The sequence below is a fragment of the Orcinus orca genome, chromosome 21, assembly GCF_937001465.1.
Source record: "Orcinus orca chromosome 21, mOrcOrc1.1, whole genome shotgun sequence".
Taxonomy (NCBI): domain Eukaryota; kingdom Metazoa; phylum Chordata; class Mammalia; order Artiodactyla; family Delphinidae; genus Orcinus; species Orcinus orca.
The window spans coordinates 9460849-9482040 of NC_064579.1; the positions used below are offsets into that span (position 1 = coordinate 9460849).

Here is a 21192-nt window from a genome sequence, read left to right on the forward strand (position 1 = left end):
AAAAAGAGCATTCCAAACATAAGCACTACCATGGACAAAATCGCAGTCAGGAAAGAATGTATTCAAGGAACAACAGTAGAAGCTTCGTGGCTGATTAAGTGTATGGAGAGGGAGAGGGTGCATTTGGCATTAGGGTGACAAGCAAAGGCCAGACTGAAACGATTTGAGGGAATTCCCTGGTGGTCCAGTGGTTAGGACTCCACACTTTCATTGACAAGCAGGCGGGTTCAATCCCTGGTCGGGGAACTATAATAAGATCCCTGCAAGCCACGCGGTGCAGGAAAAAAAAAAAAAAAAAAAAGAAATGATTTGAATGGCACACTCTAGAGTTTAACTTTGTCCTGTAAACACCAGGAACCAATAGACGTCGTTAAGCAAGAGAAAGAAACGATGAGACTTATGTTTTAGAAAGATAACTCTGGGGCCAGCAGAGAGGATGGATTTGAGATAAGATCAGAGCATTATTTCTTTCAGCATAACTGCATGAGAATTTGGTGGTGGAGCGGGGAAGGCATGGTAAATGAACACTTCTGGGGACCACCTTTAACTACTGAATCAGAATCTCCAGGCTTGAGACCCGAGAGTCTGCATATGTAACATCTCTCACATAACGGTGATTCTTGCAGGCTCTAAAGTCTAAGACATAGACTAGAGACAGAGACCAATTAGGAAGCTTTTGTAATTGTCCAATTAGGAGATGAAATTGGTTGGATCTGTCCATGATGCCCTTCCAGAGTAGCTAATAAAGAAAAACAATTGTTTTCAGACAATTATGTAAGTGCTAAACTATTTTTGCAGATTGCTAAGTGATCTTGGCCAAGTCATTTGATACCTTAACCATCATGCTTTTAAATGACAAAGTACTGATTCTCATAGTCTTATCTGAGTGTTACAAACTCTCAAGAGTCAGGGAAAGTACTTAGCTTCAATTAAGACATTAAGTCTAATAGGAAGATTAGATTGAGTCATTCTTATGTTTTCTTGTTTGCTTACTGTTTACCTCCTCATGCAATGTAAATCCCAGGAGAGCAGGCTTGAGGACATTGATGGGTCTCCAGTGAAACAGTTCTTGGCATAAAGTAGGCTCTCAGTGAATATGTTCTGAAAAAGTGAATATGTTCTGAAAGAAAGGAAGGAAGGAAGGAAGGAAGAGAAAGGAGGGAGGAAGGGAGATAAAGAAAGAAAGGCAGGAAGAAAGGGAAAGAGAGACAGAAACAATGCAATGTCAGGTAAAAGAAATCATCACATTGGACAGGAAGTTAAGAGATTCAGCCTTTCTTCCAACTACTATTTCTTCAACACCTGTGTGGTGCTAGATGCTGAAGATGCTGCCCTTATGGTATTGCCAATGTGGATGTCTGGGTTTGATTCTGCTGCTCAGGAGCTTAGAGCCCTGATATGTCTACCTTAAGCTTAAGCTTCAGGCCTTAGTTCCTTGTTTATAAAACTGGGGGTGGGTGGTGGGGTGACGGCTCTCCAAAAATAAGAAGACAGCTAAAGCACTTTCCAGATCTCACCTTCCTAATTCATCTGCTTCAAATCCTGGCTTCAGTTCCCTCTTTTTTCTTTGTTTGTTTTGTTCTGAAAACCTTTATTTTTAATAGCCCCAAACTGGAAATAACTCAAATATCCAACAACTGGTGAACAAAGTTTTGTTATAGTCATACAATGGAATTCTATTCAGCTATTTATTTTATTATTAATTTATTTACTTATTTATTTTATTGAAGTATAGTTGATTTACAATGTTGTTACTTTCAGGTGTACAGCAAAGTGATTCAGATATTCTTTTTCAGATTCTTTTCCATTATAGGTTATGACAAGATGTTGAATATAGTTCCCTGTGCTGTACAGTAGGTCCTTGTTGTTCATCTATTTTATCTATAGTAGTGTGTATCTGTTAATTCCAAACTTTTAATTTATCCCTCCCTCTCCCCTTTGGTAACCAACCATAACTTTGTTTTGTCTGTGAGTCTATTTCTGTTTTGTAAATAAGTTCATTTGTATCATTTTTTATAGATTCCACATATAAGGTTTATCATACGATATTTGTCTTTCTCTATCTGACTTACTTTACTTAGCATGATAATCTCTTGGTCCAACCTTGCTGCTGCGAAGGTCGCTTGGAAGCGAGCAAAGGAACGTGCGAGCCGCCACCTAGGACCAAGTTCTTGCCCTCTGGGCAGAAATGTAACCACTCCCCGGAGCTGGCTTCTCAAAGAGCTATAGAAATGCTAAACAGTAACAGATCTGGAGGCAGAAAACAATGTGGCACTAATTGTTCCGTTTCCTCCGCTTTCCTAGCGGGGGAGGTTGGCCCCGGCTGCTCCGGCCATCCCACCGCGCCGCGCGCTTCTCTCTCAAGTATCCCAAGGACTGGGAAGCTGAAGTGGGGAGGCGCCCGAGGAGCAAAGATGCTCCCCACCCTCCGATCCGGGCAGACCTGCAAATAATGCCCGGGGACCAGAGGAAGGCTCCCATTGGCCAGAGGGCGGGTGACGGCAAGGGGGCGGAGTTTCCCGGGGCAGGGGGCTGGGGAGTATAAGGGAGGGGGGGCGTGCGCGCACCGTGTCAGTTTCGAAGTCCCTGGCTTCTACCTTCTGCGCCCAGGCAACTGGATCGCGCCTCGGGCTAAGGCTTTTCCCTCCTCTGCCCACCGGGCGCCTCCACCCGGCCCTGCGGCGCCCCGCAGCTCCCCGCCCCCCACCAGCCCCGGGGCCCTTCCTGCTTTTCCTCCGCGGTGCTTTGATCCGGGGGCCCTTCTGTTTGTTTTCTCTTCTTTCCTCTTTGTTGCTATAAAACCCACCTCGCCGAAGCCCCCCGCTGCGGAGGGAGTTCGACTTGCAGAGGAAGGCGGCTACCGCGCACCTCATCCGCCCCTCCTGCGACCCCGCCAGCCGGCGCGCCCACCCCGCCTGCCAGACCCGCCGCCTGCGTTCGTTCGCCTGAGGAAGCCAGCCGAGAGTTCATTGATGCACCCATTCCAGTGGTGTAACGGTGAGTCCCGGGCCGGGAAGGCGAGGGACGCGGAGCCGGCCGGAGACGCGGAGAGCGGGGCGCCAGGCTTCAGATCCGAGGGCTCGTTCTCCCTCTTGAGCCAAGTTTTTCCTGAAACGGGACCGGCGGGGAGGCGTCCTGGCGCCCGACTCTGCTCTGCACACCGCGGAATTTGGGGGGAAAAATATTCAGGTTTAACTCCAGGGCTGGGAAGGATCTCTTGAGCGGGCGGCGGGCGGGCGGGCGGGGGGGGGGCGTGGGAGCCGAGGGGTTCCCGGCCTTTGTGTGGCGGCTTCGCACTCCTACCCCCTTCCCTTGGCTTTGTGCGCTCAAACTCTGTTCTTTGTTGTGGTTGTCGGAGAATTAAATCCGCGCTCGGGCTCGGATCTCCTAGAGGGAGCTCAAGTTCCTGGCCTGAAACTTTTCAGGCTATTTTAAATATGTATACAGTGCGGCGTGCGGGGTGGCGCGCCGGGGCGGCTTCCTCTGCGCCTTTGTTGGCTTCGCACCGGCGGCGGAGGGGGCTTTGTGACGGTGGAAGACGCCGGACTAATGAGCGTGGCTTTATTGGATTGATAAAGCCTTGCAGAGTTTTCGGCGCCCGGCTACCCTTGAGAGCAGGGCTTGCCTGGAGAGCTGTGCTCACGGGCCTCAAGGCCAGACTAGCTCCTGTGCCTCGGCGGTGGCCGCGCCTCCAGACCCGACCACCCCTCCCACCCCGGCCTGGGTGATGCTAAATTCATCCCACCTGAGGCTTTTAGCGGTTCAGGTGATGCATAGAGGTTGGGCTTGGGTCTGGTTCCTCTCCCAGGCTACCTGACCCTTCTGGGCGGGTCAGTTCAAAACTTCGGCTCCTAATACCCTCCAGTGGCCCTAGGATCTTGACTGCGTTGTTCTAAAGCTTGGAGAGTTTCTGGTGAAACGGGGGAGCGCGGCGGAGGCACTTCTGGTGAAAGGGGGAAGGGGACCGGGGGGACCCAAGCAGCTGGCTTTATCTCTCAGTAGGGTAGGCTGGCTAGTTAGGGGGGTGGGAATCCATTATTGAGAGCAGACTCTTGCCAGATCTTGCATTAATTATTTCAAGAGGCTTTTGTTTTAAGGCAGGGTTTGGGCAGCATGTGTATAAGGGGGCCCCCATCCCCCTCTTCCTCTTGCTGGTAGGATCTAATTTCCTGAAAATGAACCCAGCTGTGTGTGTGATAGGCAGCATTGCCTGAGTGGGGACGAGGGGGTGGGGTGAGGAAGGACGGTGCATCCCAGCATCTGGGAAAGATTCCTGTTGGCTGGGAAGGAGAAGCGTTTCCCAGATCCACTGGTCTTTCTTGGCCAGCCCTTCTCTTGACGTCACTCCAGCTCCCGGCCCGCTGCTCAGATACGAAACGTTCTGATGTCAAGGCTTTCATAGGTCGGGGGAAACAATGGAACAGACTTCAGGAGAAGAACCAAGGTGGCCGTCACTAACACTAGCCTCTCTTCTGGGCAGCCCCCTTTCCTGTGAGGGTTTAGACCAGCAGAGGACTTGCTGCTTTATCTTTTCACTTCTTTTTTTTAAAATTTATTTGATTTTTATTGAAGTATAGTTGATTTACAGTGTTGTGTTTCTTTTCACTTCTTTTTTTTCAATTTTTTTTGTTTACTGAAGTGTAGCTGATTTACAATGTTGTGTCCATCTCTGCTGTACAGCAAAGTGACTCAGTTATTACACATATAGACATTTTTTTTATATTCTTTGCCATTACGGTTTATCACAGGATACTGAATATAGTTCCCTGTTCTTGTCATTTCTTTGTTTTTTTTTAAATTTTTAAAAATTTTTAAAATTTATTTTTGGCTGCATTGGTTCTTCGTTGCTGCGTGCAGGCTTTCTCTAGTTGTGGTGCCCGGGCTTCTCATTGCGATGGCTTCTCATTGCGATGGCTTCTCTTGTTGCAGAGCACGGGCTCTAAGCTCGCGGGCTCTACAGTGCAGGCTCAGTAGTTGTGGCTCACAGGCTCTAGAGCACAGGCTCTAGATCGCAGGCTCAGTAGTTGTGGCGCACGGGCTTAGTTGCTCTGCGACATGTGGGATCTTCCAGGAGCAGGGCTCAAACCCGTGTCCCCTGCACTGGCAGGTGGATTCTTAACCACTACGCCACCAGGGAAGTCCCTCTTGTCACTTCTTAAAGTGACAGAGAGATGACTTTTCTGACTCCAGTGAAGAAGCAATCCTTCTCCGCACACTTTTGTGAAAAATATCTAAAGCTCCTCTTTCCTGGGGTTGGTATTCTGTCCTTATAAGTTTAGAGGAAAAACTACTCCACTGTTAGGTTTTAGCCCAAGGTATACTTTTCTCACTTCTTTTTATTCAGAATGCAAGCAAATGGACCATCTCTTCTCAGCTATGAAGCTCTTCTCCCCCATACTTCTTTTTTTTTTTTTTTTTGCGGTACGTGGGCCTCTCACTGTCGTGGCCTCTCCCATTGTGGAGCACAGGCTCCAGACGCGCAGGCTCAGCGGCCATGGCTCACGGGCCCAGCTGCTCCGCGGCATGTGGGATCTTCCCAGACCAGGGCACGAACCCGTGTCCCCTGCATCGGCAGGCGGACTCTCAACCACTGCGCCACCAGGGAAGCCCTCCCCCGTACTTCTTTATCACAGAAAGTCCCAAACTCACTGACTCAATCCTGGAGCCCCAGGGGAAGCTTCTCTCAGCAAGATAACATGGTCAAGATAAACTGATAAAGTGCTGAGGCCAGAGTGCCTCCAGAGTGAATACATGTAAACCCTCTGCATTCGCTATGGCCCTTGCTGTGCAAGTTCCCAGAACAGGGAACCCAGTGAAGTTCTTTGGGACCCTAAAGATGCCGGGATCCAGCTCGTGGAGAGCAAAGGTTAGACCCTCTTACGGCATCAACAACTGATGAGACAGGGTTAGGGAGATGTGCCTGGTGGGGAAGAAGGCCTCTTGGCATTGAGGACAGAGTTCCATGGAAGAGAAGCCGAAAGGCCCCTTTCCAGAGTAGACAGAAAACTGTCCCTCCCTGGCCAGTCCACCATGATGTCTTCATGGAAAATTGATCTCTTTTGGCCCACAGAGATCAAATATTTAAGTGGAGGGTGAAGGAGTGGTGAAAACTTTCTAACCCAAGCTGGAGGCTCAGAAGCAAAGGCTGAACACAGTTTAGTAGCTCATTAATTTTTTTCCATCTTTAACCAAAAAGTCTTTTCAGGATAAGAACTACTTTTACTTTTTGTTTCCCCACAGTGCCTAGGTTGGTGTATAGATCAAGCCAGCAGCAGTACTTGTTGGTTGACTGGTCATCTGTTAGCTGAGGGCAGTTTCTGGGCAATTCTCCCAAACTTCAGTCTCTTACTTTGAAGTGGGAGCTTTTGCCAAGATGACCAGATCGTCTTGAGAAAAATCAGGAGTTATTTATCTGTTAACCAGTTATTGAAAACACGCCAAGCACGAGGGTAGGCACTGGAGAATGTACAGAAGTGCACTTTGCTGTCCTCAGACCTAGCAGCACTCAGGCTTGTTAGAATCCCTCATCTCTGATCTCAGGATTGTGTATAATCACACCTCTACCACGGGCCTCACTTTGTATGATGAAAACCTTTGTGTCTGTCTTCTTCCCTAGATGATAAAATCATCTTGTCTTTCTTCTTTGCTTTTTTATCTTCAGTGTCTGTTGTGGTACTTGTCATGTAATCACTGCTTAATGCCTGTTCGAGTTAAATGAAGTTGATTCTAGGAACAGTGGGGCAACATAAGATGGTTACGGAGTGTGCCAGAGCTGGAACACGTGATACAGGCTGTGGGCACTGTAGATTTTGGGGTGGGGAGTCCCTGGAATATCACAAAGACCGGGTTTGGGGGACTTTGGGGAAGGAGAGGGAGTTTCAGGCAGAGAAAGCTTCGTGAACGAAGGTGTGGAGGCAGGTGAAGATAGAGATGGGCAAGAATTAGAGAGGAGGCTGGCCCACCTGGGGTGATGCTGGAGGATACTGAGTCGGGGAGGTAAAGAGGGGACCCAACGCACACGTGTTTAGGAGGACTTGAAGCCAGTCATGAGTTTGGGAAATACATGCTAGAAACCAAGTGGAAGGAAATGTCAGACATGTGGGCTAAATTAGAGGAGGGACTAGACATCAATTAATAGGCACTTGGAGTAGAATTGGGCTCCAAAGTCTGTCTGGAATAGAGACTTGGCAGTACAGTTGGCACCCAATCTGAAAGAGGTTTGGAGGGGGAGGTTCATTATATCGATCACTAGATTGATCTCGGGGATGAAGAGGGCTGAGATGTATGAGGTCAAAGATGACTCCAGTCTTTCAAGCCAGTCTTTTCTGCTGAGTTGGGGTTGCTTCGCTAATTACGGTGTAGGATTCCAAAGTGTATTAATGGTGATCTGTCTCCTAACCACGACGTCAGGAAAGTACTTAAAACCCACATTGAGGGCTTGAGTCTAGAGGTTCACCCACCCCCGCACACCTCGCAGGATCTCAATTCCTTGACCAGGTACTGAACCCGTGCCCTCGGCAGTGAAAGCATGGAGTCCTAACCACTGAACCACCAGGGGATTCCCCAGAGGGCTTTGAAGCCAGGCTTTCTTAGCTGTTTGACTGTACACACATTGTTTAATGATGATTGAGTCTTTTTTCCCCATGGTGGGGTGGGGAGTAACATTTCACAGTGGCCTTATTACGAAGGTTAAGTTATAGCTTGAGAATGTGCTTGGGTGATAGCAGGTGTATGGTAAAGTCTAGGCTTCTTGTCCCAGCACTTTCTGAAATCCAAGAGTTTGAGGCTTACCTTTCAGATCATTGATAGTTTTTGCCTGCAAACAGGAAAAAACACTCAACTGGCTTGTGGTTAAATCCTATCTTTTATTTTTCTTTATAAACATGATAGAAAATTTACTAATTCTCAGAACCAGTAGTCCCAAGATAGTGGCTCTAGGATTGCTTGATCCAGCAACTCAACCGACAACATCTTTCTTCTTTCCTTGTCCTCTCTGCCACCAGCTTGATATTGAACTTCTCTCTTTCCAGCTATAACTTGGCTGCCACCCTTCCAGGTGTTTTGGGGAGATGTGACCTGCCCCGCCCCATCCCCGCCAAAAAAAAAAAAGAATATCTTGTCTTTTCCAACAGATCTGCTCTTTGTTTCTTCAGCCAGAACTCTGTCACATACCTACACCAAAACCAAACCCCTGGCAAGGGCAAGGTGATTACCACCTTTGGACCAATCAGGATTTAGCCCTGAGTCATGTGAGAAAGGGAAGCATCCAGTGGCCACCAGTGCTTCCCAAGCTGAAAGAACCTTGTTAAACTAATAGATTCTGATTCATTTCAGTGGGGGCGGGCCCGAGAGTCTGCATTTCTGATGAGCTCTGGGGATGCCACTGCCATTAGGGGACTGCATGGCAAGGCTTTGAGTAGAAAGGGGGAAGGTGGCCAGTAAAAGTTAGCTGTAGCTCCCTGCCCTCACCCCCCGTGCCTTTCTGGAATGCTGGCCCAGCCTCAGAGTGAGCAATTTCTATTCTGGCCCTGGTGCAGTTTGGCTTCCGGAGCAGGTAGCTTAATAATGACAAATGACCTTTGCAACTGCACTTTGCAATTTACAAAGCGCATTTCTTACACCATCGTTTTCGGTACTCTCTGCACATTGCTTGTTTTCCTGTGACAAAGTGGAGCTTAGCGAGGTTAATTTAATTTCCTAAAGGTCACATAGCTAGGGAGAGGTGGGATTGGAGCCCAAGTGTACCTTTCCTCACCTAGGGCTCTTCATTTTCCTACTGCACTGTATAGGCTTCTCCCTGATGGAAATGAGTTTTCCATTTTCCGCCCATTGCCTGAATCCTTGATCCCCTAGATGGGGATGCTGGTTTAAGTACTGTGTGTATGATCCCATTTCGTAGATTGGTTAAATAATTTACCCAAGATCATGTAGCTAGTAAGTGTTGGAACTAGGGTACAGATATTAGCCCCTGGAATGTAAATTGGTGCAGCCACTACGGAAAACAGTATGGAGGTTCCTTAAAAAACTAAAAATAGCTATATGATCCAGCAATCCCACTCCTGGACATATATCTGGAGAAAACTCTAATTCGAAAAGATACATGCACCCTAATGTTCATAGCAGCAGTGCTTACAATAGTCAAGGCATGGAAGCAACCCAAGTGTCCATCCACAGATGAATGGATATCAAGATGTGGTATATATACATAATGGATATCACTCAGCCATAAAAAAGAATGAAATAACACTATTTGCAGCAACATGGATAGACCTAGAGATGATCATACTAAGTGAAGTAAGTCAGAGAAAGACAAATATCCTATGATATCACCTGTATGTGGAATCTAAAATATGATACAAGTGAACTTATTTACAAAACAGAAACAGACTCACAGACATAGAAAACAAACTTATGGTTACCAAAGGGGAGAGGGAATCAGGGAAGGGTAAATTAGGAGTTTGGGATTAACAGATACAAACTACTGTATATAAAATAGATAAACAACGAGCACCTACTGTATAGCACAGGGAACTATATTCAATATTCTGTAATAAACCATCACAGAAAAGAATATGAAAAAGTATATATATATATATGTCTAACTGAATCACTTTGCTGTACACCAGCAACTAACACAACATTGTAAATCAGCTATACTCCAATTAAAAAAAAAAGTAAGCCCCCGAGTCAGAGGTTTGCCGTTTCTCCCTGCATCCTTGCTCACACAGAGTGGCCCCAGTGGTAAATTTCCCACTGTCGTAATACTTTCCCTCCCTGTTCTTTGCAGGGTGTTTCTGCGGCCTGGGACTGGTGAGCACCAACAAGTCCTGCTCGATGCCACCCATCAGTTTCCAGGACCTTCCCCTCAACATCTACATGGTCATCTTCGGCACAGGCATCTTCGTCTTCATGCTCAGCCTCATCTTCTGCTGCTATTTCATCAGGTGGGCGGCTTGCTGGCTGACCTGGGCTTGGGGGAGTCTAGGAGGCGGCGGCCATGGGTCGGGTGAGCTGAGTGAGGCTCCAGTCGCAGAGTCACCAGCCTCCAGCCGGGGCCGCTGCTTTGAGGACAGGCCTTGGTCCTGCCCTTGGCTGGGCCCCTGAGGCCTGGTGTTTCTATTTACGTCAGCCTGTCAAGTTGTCGGAGAGCCGATAAGGTCAGCATGGGTCGGGCTGCGTTCCCACCCTTTGGCCAGTTATTCTCAGGTTGCCTAGAATGACCGTCCAGGTAATATCATCAGTGGTCCCTAGCTGTCTCTCTCCGCCCATTCACACTCTCTGGATGGCCAGGGACGGGAGGCATCATTACACCAATGTCATGATCCTCTGCCCTCCTGGGAAGTCCTGCTGTCATCCCTCCAGATGCTAATATTAGCAAGCTGGAGTCTGCAGAGCCGCTTATTTGTTCTGCCTCGTAAGCTCTTATGTTTGAGAGAGAAAAAACCAAAAACCATCCCTTCTTGAGCGTGGCCGTGCTAGCCAAGCTCCAGGAACTGTTTTCTTCACTTGCAGACAAGGGAACTCGTGGCTGTTTTCTATCAAAAATGTGGGGCAGGGAAAAAAAAGAAAAAAAAAATGTGGGGCATGCCTGGTATTCAGAGTGGAAAATACAGTAGTGTTTCTGACTAGGGTGCCCTGTTGGTATTAACAATTCCTCATTGTATGGGACTGTCTTGTGCTTTGGGGAACACTGGACACCCCTGACCATTAGAATGTGCTAATGGTCCTGAGAGCCGTTGTGATAACCAAGCCACACAACCCCCCACACACAAACACGTGATCACCCAACGCCTGGGTAGACGGATGTCAGCTGGGGTCTAGGCTGGTGTCTGATCAAATCACCTAAGAAGATTAAATTAAGATGAAGGAAAAAGGAGTTCCTGTTCCCCACTGAGATGTCCCAGTGGGTTTGAGTGCTTCACCTGGCAGGAGGCTGGGGGAAAGTAGATACTTGTCCGGATTCCTAGGGCTGGCAAGGGCAGCCTCCCCTCTTAAGAAGGGGAGGTACCCGTAGGCCCTGCTCTCTTGTGCTCCCCATCCATACCTTGGGCTCCTTCTTTCTCAGGACTTTAAAAAGTCCCCGGGACTGGAATTTTCCACTTACAAGTCTTTGCAGAAGAGGTAGAGTCTAAAATTTGCATCTAATTAGTAAGTGAGGGTAGATTTCCCATATCTCACCACCCCTCCCCTTTCCCCAAGCCTAAGTTTTCTTCTGCAAACTCTTTCGTCTTCCTGACCACCAACCACTGCGCTCTTCCCATATGAAGCAATTTATACAACTCCCCAGAGACGGAAGATGGAGACATAGCAAAGATTTTTGTGTGACGCTGGCAGGAGGCTGTAAAACCAACTCTGTTTGGCCCCTGCACGCACACACACACACACACACACACACACACACACACACACACACACACACACACACACACACACACACACACACACACACACACACACACACACACACACACACACACACACACAGAGGCACACCCATGCCAGGCTGCAAACGTGGTCAAGAGAAGAAAATCTACAAAATTACTCTGAGCCAGTATGTGGGTGACCGGGCTTCATTTCCCGATGCTGCCACTGATAGGTGTGATCTTAGGGTTTTAGCTACTCTCTACTAGGTACCTTCTGTGTGCCAGGCATGGTCAGCATTTTGTAAAACATTTAGCTTACTTAGTTCTCAGAACTTGCCTCCAGTTTCGGTATCAGCCTGCTTCTGCTTCATAAATGAGGAAATGCATATGCTCAGACAGTAACAGATCTGCCGACGGTCCTATGTCCAGGAAGATGGAGAGGTGAGCTAGTCTGATGACAGTTAGGGAGAGTCTTTCAGATTCTAGATGTTGGTCTTCTCGGATTCCTCTTCCTTGAATGGGAACAGCTGTGGCATCCATGGCCACCGCCTTGCAGCTAGAGATTGTGATCCTGCAGAAGGACGGGCTGGGAGCTCTGGGTACGGCTGATTTATTTTTTGTTTGGCTGGAGTTAAAGAACAGAGCTGCAACCACATGATACCAGAAGCTTTCCCCACTGCGGGGCTGCTCGGCGCCACCTGTTCCTCCTGCAGTAATCTGCCCCTTTGCCACCCTGCCCTCTGTCCTGCAGTCTGCGCGAAGCCAGTTTGTCCCTGGCTTGCTGGCATGTGGCAGCCTGGGAGTGTCTATATATAGAAAGACACACAAGCACAGAAGCCACTTCCTCTCCCTGCTTCTCGGTTTCCTCCTCAGCCAAAATAGGCCCGTGACCCCCCTCCTGACCTGGTGAGCTCATCGGCCAAGGCCAGCCTCTGCTCCCCCTCTCTCTGTCTCCCTGCCTCCCATCCCCCGACCGCAGGAGCTGATCTCTGCCCTGCACAGGATGGAGGGGCCCGTGAAGTACAACTGGGCAGGAAAGGAACCATTATTTTCGGGACCTGGCTGCATTGTTTGTTGGAAAAGGGGAAAAGCTGGGGAGAGCCCACTGGCAGCGGCTAGAATTGGTCTCATTGAATTCAGGGTATTTTTAGTTGCTTTGCTCACCCAACAGCTGAGAGGGCCACCTGTCCAGAGTTGTTGGCACTCGATCCCCTGCTGGGATGGCCCAGGATCTCCGCTTTTTGCTTTGTTTCCCTTGCAACCCTTTTGGCCCCATTTCATCACAATCTATACCTTCCTGACATGGAAATCTACATGCAGAGTGAATATAGAATGCGGCTCTGAAGCGCTTGACTGTTCCGAGAGATAGTCTTAGGCTCTAAGAGTCAGGCTTTTGGAGGATCCTCAGGTGAGACCATTAAAGGGAGCTCGGCAGATGGAAGGGCGGAGGGTGGAGAAGGAGGGCACCCCAGGCACCCTACGACACAGCAAGCAGAAAGGCCCTGCACGTACTCTGTAAGTGTAGCCATGTTGCAGGCGAGGCGGGCGAGGCTTAAGAGATGGACAACCCCTCGTTCTGAGTCAGGAAGCAACTCCTCACCACTTCCTTATTTACTCTGTACATACCTGCTAACAGAGCAGCTGCGTCTCCCTCAGAAGGCGGCTGTGAGCACCCGGCGATGAGATCACTTTCTTTCTTCCCCAGATTAACCCAATATCAGGCAGGTCGCACTTGATCATTTAAGCTTTGGGTACATCCTTCCCCGCCCCTCTCATTTGGAAGTGGGGACACAGTGTTTATATGAAAGTAGTACAAAGGTAAGGGTGGGGGCTTCCCTGGTGACACAGTGGTTGAGAGTCCGCCTGCCGATGCAGGGGACGTGGGTTCGTGCCCCGGTCCGGGAGGATCCCACGTGCCGTGGAGTGGCTGGGCCCGTGAGCCATGGCTGCTGAGCCTGCGCGTCTGGAGCCTGTGCTCCGCAACGGGAGAGACCACAACAGTGAGAGGCCCGTGCAAAAAAAAAAAAAAAGGGAAGGGTGGAACGGTGCAAGCCCTGTTTAGGCCCTTAGCCCAACCCTCCAATGACCAGAAACTGTCCGATGCCACCCTCAGACCAAGGCAGGGGAACACCTGCCCCACCTGTCCCCTGACCTCCTGTTAGGAGCCACGGAGGTGGCGGCAGCCCGATCTTAACCTGTCCCCTGGCTGTGCATCAGCTACGGCTCTTCCAGACCTTCTGCACCCCCCTCCGCTCTGGTTCCAGCATCTCGGTGTTGCTCTTGGGGCATCTGACCTCGCTCCCTTCGACTGAGGCTCGTGGAGATTCCCTGCCTCTCACTCAGGCCAGCAATCTTTTTCTGCAAAAGGCCAGATATTATAGGTTTTGCGGGTCATATGATCTCTGTCTGAACCACCCAGCCCTGCTGTGTGGAAGCAGCCATAGATGGTACATAAGCTATTGGGTTGGCCAAAAAGAGATCGTTCAGGTTTTTCCATAAGATGTTGTGGAAACCCCCGAATGAACTTTTGGGCCAACCCAATATAACGTGGCTCTGCCCCAGTAAAATTTTCTAGGCATTGAACTTGAGTTTCATATAATTTTAACATGGCATGAAATATTCTTTTGATTCCCGCTTTCGGCCATTTAAGAATAAGTACCGTTCTTAGCTTCTAGGCCCTATGAAACAAGCAGTCAGCTGGATTTGGCTCTCAGGAGGCCGTGGTTTGCTACCTCTATCCTACCTAACCTGGTGGTTTTCTCAGGTTTCCTTCCAATAACACAGCTCTTTGGTAGAAATGATCCGTGGGAGAGAAAGCCCCAAGTACAGGAGGACATAGAGCTCCCTGCGTAATTCAGAAGGTTTCCGTCACTGAAAATAAAACAGAAAAAAATAATAATAATTATGATCAATGTGTGATCATGGTCCTAGCCATCTGCATAGTAAGCCATTCAGAGTCGGAGGCTTGTTGATGAAAGGGCGTTTCCCAAAACCATCTCATATTCTCAGGACCATGGTATGTGCCACCTAATTGGTGAAGCAGGCCACAGTGTGTGTTGGAGAGCTCGGCCTCTGTCATCAGATCGACTTTGATTCAAATCCAGACTCTGCTGCTAGCCAGCTCTGGCATTTGGGCAAGTTACTTAACTTCTTTGGACGCCGTGTTCCTCATCTGCAAAAAGGGACGTCTCTCCCTCTGGAAGTTGTTTGGAATTGGTGCAGACATCAGGCTTTGCAAATCCTCCATCACAATTATGCTCCTGCCATTAGTAACGGCGTGTTCTGGCCATTGTGTTTTGGCCATTGAGAGTCCAGTTGTATGCGGGCCACCAGCTTGAAACAAAAAGAGGAAAACAAAGAAGGAATTGCCTGTGTTGGCCTGGCGCTGTGAAGTGGGGCAGGCGTGTGCTCTGGTTCCAGAATACTTGTGTTCTCTGAGTGGAAAATTCCCCAGGCTCAACAGACTTTCTCCTGCTCCCCTGGCTTGGTGCAAATGTCCCTCTTAAGAATATCTAACTTCTGGGAATTCCCTCGTGGTCCAGTGATTAGGACGCCATGCTTTCACTGCCGAGGGCGTGGGTTCAGCCCCTGGTCAGGCAACTGAGATCCTGCAAGCTGCGTGGCACGGCCAAAAAAAAAAAAAAATCTTACTTCCATACAGTCAGCGAGCAGATGGTTGACCTGTATATTTGGGGAGCCTGAAGGAAGTGACCTACCAGAGACAGCAGGGAGGGTGGATGAACTATGGGTTGGCCAAAAAGTTCGTTCGGGTCTGCCATCGTGTCATATGGAAAAACCCGAACGAACTTTTTGGCCAACTCAGGATTAGAGCGCTCTGCAGAGACGCCCCCAATCTGGGGGAGCCAGCAGTGAGTTTTGAGGCAGTTGAACCTGAGTAAGAGTCTCGAGTCCTTAACCCACTCTGGTGACCTGCAGAGGGTCCCGTGCATACTCCATGTGTCTATGGGAAGCACACCTCCCCCCCCCAAGAAGGATGCCCCAAGCAGCCAGCCGGCCTCTCCTGCTCTGAATGGCTGTTTGTGCAAAGACATAATGATCTCTTCTCTCCCCTCTTTTTTGCTTCCTCAGCAAACTCCGGAACCAGGCACAGAGCGAACGATACGGATATAAAGAGGTAAATAAAGCTTACGTGTTGCCCCGAGACCTCATCCGCTATTAGCCCTGCTTGGGGAGGGGGTGTGGGGAGAGAGCAGGTTTAAGCTGGCCTGGCCTCCCCCTTGGCCTCACCTCTGGCGCCCTCTGAGGCTAACTCCTTTCCCCGTCCTCAAGTCTGGCTGGGCCCAGGCAGGGCCCAAAGCCCTCCTCCTTCACGGGACGGTCACGGGGGCCCTCCTGTGTGGGGCCAAAGACTCCCTCCCTTCCTTGGCGGCTGGTACCACCTGGCCCCTGTGCTTGGTTGCTTCTGATACCAGGCCTCCACTTTTTTCCCCAGGTGGTGCTTAAAGGTGATGCCAAGAAGTTACAGTTATATGGGGTGAGTGCATTGGCACAGGTCGCGGGAGTGCCCGGCGGGTAAGGCAAACCTTCTCCAGCAATCTCAGCCTGACCTTTTCAGGAACCCTTTTAGTCCCTGCCTTCCTATTTCCTTGGGCCAAATAAAACTCATCCCAGGAGGTGATCAATATGCAGAATCCGTTATGTCTGGAACTGAACCAGTGCAGGCAGAAAACAAGGATCACAAAAGGGTTTGGATACATGGTGTGACCGACGGCCCCAGGAAGCCCACTAGGCATAATCTTAATGGGGAAGACGGTAAGACCCCTCCATGCCAGATTTCAGTGACTTTCCCCTGCTCAGACCCCAGGTCTTGGTCTGAAAGAGGTTACCTTTGTGTATGCTCTGTCGTAGTGACTGTGGATCTGATGCATGTGTCCAGCCCTGAGGTTCTTCCCTGTTTCCCTCCATTCCCCTCCCCTCCCACATCACACCCACTCCCTGGGGCCCCTCAACTCTGACTCATTTAGGACTACACCATTTCCTCTTCCTTTCCCACCTATGCCTTTGGGGTCACCTAACTCATTTCCCAAGACTTCCTTCCATAACCACGGACACTCCTACAGAGAGCGTGTGTGTGGTTGTATGAGTGGGGAGGATCACAGGTCTCACTACACACAAGACTCTGCCTGGACATGGCCTCATTTCATCCCTCTTTTTGGAGTCCACTGTCATGATGTCCACAAGTTCCAATGTTTCTTTAGCTCTCCTCCAGAAGAGTAATTCAGCTGGGATTGAAGGGGTTATAATATATTGGAATGTAAGGCTGGACTTAAAGAATGTAAACCGGGGCTTCCCTGGTGGTGCAGTGGTTGAGAGTCCGCCTGCCGATGCAGGGGACACGGGTTCGTGCCCTGGTCCGGGAAGATCCCACATGCCGCGGAGCGGCTGGGCGTGTGAGCCATGGCCGCTGAGCCTGTGCGTCCGGAGCCTGTGCTCTGCAGCGGGAGAGGCCGCAACAGTGAGAGGCCCGCGTATCACAAAAAAAAAGAATGTAAACCATACACCACACCCCACTCCTTTAGTTATTGATAAGTGCCTCACCAAAGGTCCTAGGCTAGAAAGGCTTAAAAGTCATAACTACTCAGCCATAAAAAAGAATGAAATAATGCTCTTTACAGCAACATGGGTGGACCTAGAGATTATCCTCCTAAATGAGGTAAGTCAGAAAGAGAAAGAGAAACACCATGTGATATCACTTATATGTGGAATCTAAAATATGACACAAAGAAACGTATCTACAAAACAGAAACAGATTCACAGACAAAGAACAGACCTGTGCTTGCCAAGGGGAGGGGGGGTAGGGGAGGGACGGGTTGGGAGCTTGGGATTAGCAGGTACAAACTATGATATATAGACTGGATAAACAACGAGGTCCTATTGTATAGCACAGGGAACTATTATATTCAATATCCTATAATAAACCATAATGGAAAAGAATATGAAAAAACATAATATGTATAACTGAGTCACTTTGCTGTACAGCAGAAATTAACACAACATTGTAATTCAACTGTACTTCAGTTTAAAAAAAAAGGTTCCTCTATAACAGCACTGCCCAGTGGAAATCTGAGGATAGAAAATGCTCTCTATCTGACCATCCGGTGTGGGGACCACTTGCCACTTCTCAGCCGTTGAGCACTTGAAATGTGGCTAGTGTGACTGAGGAACTCAATGTTGAATTTCAGCTTATTTGGGTCGACTTAAATCTAGAGCAGTCCCCTGTGGTTCATGGCTGCCGCCCTGTCAGGGTGGGTTCTCTCTTGGGTGGATGTTCTCTCTTGGAGGATGAGGTGCTGGGTATTCAGGATGGAGGAGTGAGACTCTCCCCCATCTCTTATCACGCGGCCCCTTTCTCCCCACAGCAGACCTGTGCAGTCTGTCTGGAAGACTTCAAGGGGAAGGATGAGCTGGGCGTGCTCTCATGCCAACACGCCTTTCACCGCAAGTAAGTGTCCACAGTGGATATGTGTGTCCCAGGGTGGCTTTGAAAGAAATAAGCAGGGATCATCTTCCAGAGCCTCCAATCCCGACCCCTCCCATCTCCCCTTTGCCGGTGATGCCCTTCATCCTGTCTGGACACCAAGCAAGCCAGAGGGGTTAGACCAGGTTGAGGATAGAGAGGTTCTTGCCCTGAGAAGCAGCTGGGCTCCATGAAAAGACAGCTGGAGCAGATTGGTGTCTTCTTAGGGAAAAACAGGTCGTCTCTTGCCCGCAGGTGTCTGGTGAAGTGGCTGGAAGTACGCTGTGTCTGTCCCATGTGTAACAAGCCCATTGCTGGTCCCTCAGAGGCCACCCAGAGCATCGGGATCCTATTGGATGAGCTGGTGTGAGTGCTGCCTTCATACCAAGGCCTGGAGAAGACCTCTAGCCTCACGGGTGCCTGGTCCTTCCGCGAAGCCGCAGTGCAACAAGACTGTTGGGTGGTGATGGGCATGCTCACCTGGAGGGGCGGGGATGCCGGGCTGGTCTTCCGGCCTCAGGGTGAGACTAGACTTGCCCACCTCTCTGCTTCCTGAAGCCTGCTTCCCTGCTACTCAGTTCTGATGGTCTTGCCCATCAGGACCACTGTATCCTGGTACTGGACTATCTGCCCGCCTTGTCCCTGCTCTGGGAAAAGAAATCCATTCCTATTTGGCCAAGAACTTAGAGCACACCCCCTTGAGGGTTCTGCTGAGGAGGACAAGCTGCCCTGACCTAGAAGAAGGGATGAGATGGGCTCTGCCCCACCTGTGACCTCCCCACTCCTTCCAGAGGAAGGTTAGAAGGGAAGGAAGGAAAGATGGAGGAACCAAGTGCCTCCAGTGGAAGCGAGGGAGGCTCTGTAGGAAATGGGAAGAGCAGGGATGAACAGAAGAAAAGTCAATGTTTACATGGGACCTATGGAAACAAAGGCTGGCCGGCCGGCCTGCTGACTACAGAGGGGTAGAGGGCAGCCCCCTGCCCCTCCGAGATCTGAGGTGCTATCCGTTCCCTGTTCCTCGGTTGATCTCAGAGCTTCCTATTCCGTGTTGGGGTTTGAGTATCCACCGCCCCAGAGGAAGGGCTTGGTCTACACCCAAAAGGATTCCCAGGGGTTTTTTCTAAAGGAGCAAAAAGGGGGCCTGGGGATGGGGGTGTCTGGATATTAAGGTCGCGGTGGACACCTTCTTCCCCTTTGTAAATAGTATTTTTATACTTCATCCTTACCATCTCAGGCTTTATACATGGAATCCCCCAAATGGAAGGGGTAGGGGTTTTCTGTTCCTCCCCCAAGTGGGTGAGGGTGGGAAAAAGGTATGTATTTAAAGCAAATTAAATTTAATAACAAGTTTCTCTAACCTTTTGCCTGTGGTTGTGGCTTGTGTCCACTGGCCCTTTTCTGCCAACAGAGGGAACAAGGTTCTCGAACTGCCTCTTCTCACTTTCCCATGCTCAGAGCAGACATACACGTGCACAAAGTTTCCTGATCCTTGACAAGAATTATTCGTATTAATTATTACCTGTTCAGCATAGGTTAGGACTCACATCAATATGCTTGAAGACCTGACCGAGCCAGGCTCATTCACATGATTTCTAGAATATTTTGAAAGAAAGCTGATGTGTGGTACCACAGCATTCCAGCTACCAAGACTTGTCATTCATAGAATTCTCCTTGTAATTCAAGCCACTGAGCTCTTAACACAGGAAAGGTCCACGTTGCTACCATGGAGGCTTGATTTCTTTCCCTGATTAGACATTTTTTTCTCACCCACTAGCTGACAATCACTGACTCATCCTATCCTGTGTACTACATCTAGAAGTATTGTTAACTTTTTATGCTCCCAGCTGCACTCAGGTCTGGCACCCATGCCCTCCAGCTGTGCTCTGTCAACGTCTTAAAGGGGTGCTGAGTTGATCGTGCGTTTGCAAAATGGACGGAGAGAGCCAGGAACAATTTTCGTAGCCATCACAAGCAGGGAGCAGCTGGGCTGTGGTCGGCCCCCGCTCAGTGGAACAGGGCAGGGCCAATGGTCCAGCATCTCTTTTTTTTTTTCCTCATACTTACAAGATTTTATTTTCTTTTTAAAAAAGTCATTTGAGACAATATCTCAGAAGTAGAAGGCATTATTGTTTGCCTTAAACAGAAAAAAAAAAATCAATGTTGCAGTAAAACAGAACACAAACTCGTGTGTTTCCCCAACTATGCTGTTTAGGAACGCACCTTCCACTTCCTGGTAGGTCTTGAGCGAAGTCTAATGTAGTGGTGGGTCACAGACATACAAAAGATGCCTATGCTTCCAGAGAAGCCAGACCTACAGGTTAGGTCTGATGCCCTCCCAGCCCTGCAGTTGAGCCATGGAGCCTGTCGGCACAGTTGGTGCTCATGGCAGGGCAGACCCGAGATGCCACTTGGGCATCTGACAGTCCTGGTGAAGTTGTCGCTACCTGTCTTGGTGGCGTCCTTTGCCCCACGGTGCGCCTGTTCTTGCCACCTCTTCACACGCTGAGATGTAACAGCTGCTCCTCGGAGCCTCTACCCCCTGCTCGGTTGCTGCCAACCCTGCAGGGTTGGATCTCTTCACTGAGAGCACCAGTTCCTCCTCTCCAGGTGGGCCTGCTTGCTTCAGTGCAGGGAATGCAATGCATTTCCCAGGCAAAACAAAGAGCCCTCCCTCTAGCTCCTGCCGCAGCCTCCTGGTGGATGCATCACGGGAATGAGGTGGGAAACAGGTGGTTTCCAGGTGGGCCTCAACCTTTCCAGCTCCTCCCTCACCGCTTCCCTTCATCTCAAGGAAAACTCATCAGTGTTGGTGTATTCTGAGTAAAATGTTAGCACCAGAATGTCTGTGTTGCAAATTTGAATAGCACTGTCTGGACGTCAAAACAATGGTAAGAATGCCTTGTGTTACCTTTGAGGCTTCAACACAGCTTGGTAGAATGGTGTTACAGCACACAGAGACAGGGACACTGGGTATTTTTTGGCTGATCAGGTGGAATTTGATCAATAGCTGATCACAAGTTAAATAGTCACAAGTCCCAATTTTATAGTCATAAATGTGGTCTTGTTACTCAGTTCAGAGTTTCTAGAGCATCTGCTGCCTGGGCCAGGCACTGTGCCAGGTGCTGGAAGACAGGACAGCCCTTGCCTTGGGGAAGGGCATAGGCACACTAATTTGGGTGAGGAACTCATGGTAGAGAGACTCTTAGCTCAACTGGTGTGGAAGTGACAGCAGGGGTGCCTGCAAGGAAACATGACGAGAGCTGGAGCTTGAGAGAGTAACATGCAGAAAAAGACACAAGGATTAACCGCCGTGGGTGCCAGAGAGTGCAAAGAATTCATGTGAAGTGGGAG

The 21192-nt window shown here is 49.4% G+C and overlaps 1 protein-coding gene across 2 annotated transcripts; it reads left to right on the plus strand.

Moving 5' to 3' along the window:
• The first annotated feature begins 2560 nt into the window (after nt 1-2560).
• RNF122 (ring finger protein 122) lies at nt 2561-19198 on the plus strand. Of its 2 annotated transcripts, none has more exons than XM_033412623.2 (6): nt 2561-2997; nt 9788-9944; nt 15453-15498; nt 15817-15858; nt 17747-17826; nt 18097-19198. In XM_033412623.2, the coding sequence occupies exons 1-6, from the start codon at nt 2973-2975 to the stop codon at nt 18209-18211; spliced, it is 465 nt and encodes a 154-aa protein (XP_033268514.1). In that variant the 5' UTR covers nt 2561-2972; the 3' UTR covers nt 18212-19198. The 2 variants fall into 2 exon arrangements, with proteins under 2 accessions (XP_033268514.1, XP_004283676.1); XM_004283628.4 differs by having other exon boundaries at nt 2563-2997; nt 17744-17826.
• The last annotated feature ends 1994 nt before the right edge of the window (nt 19199-21192 follow it).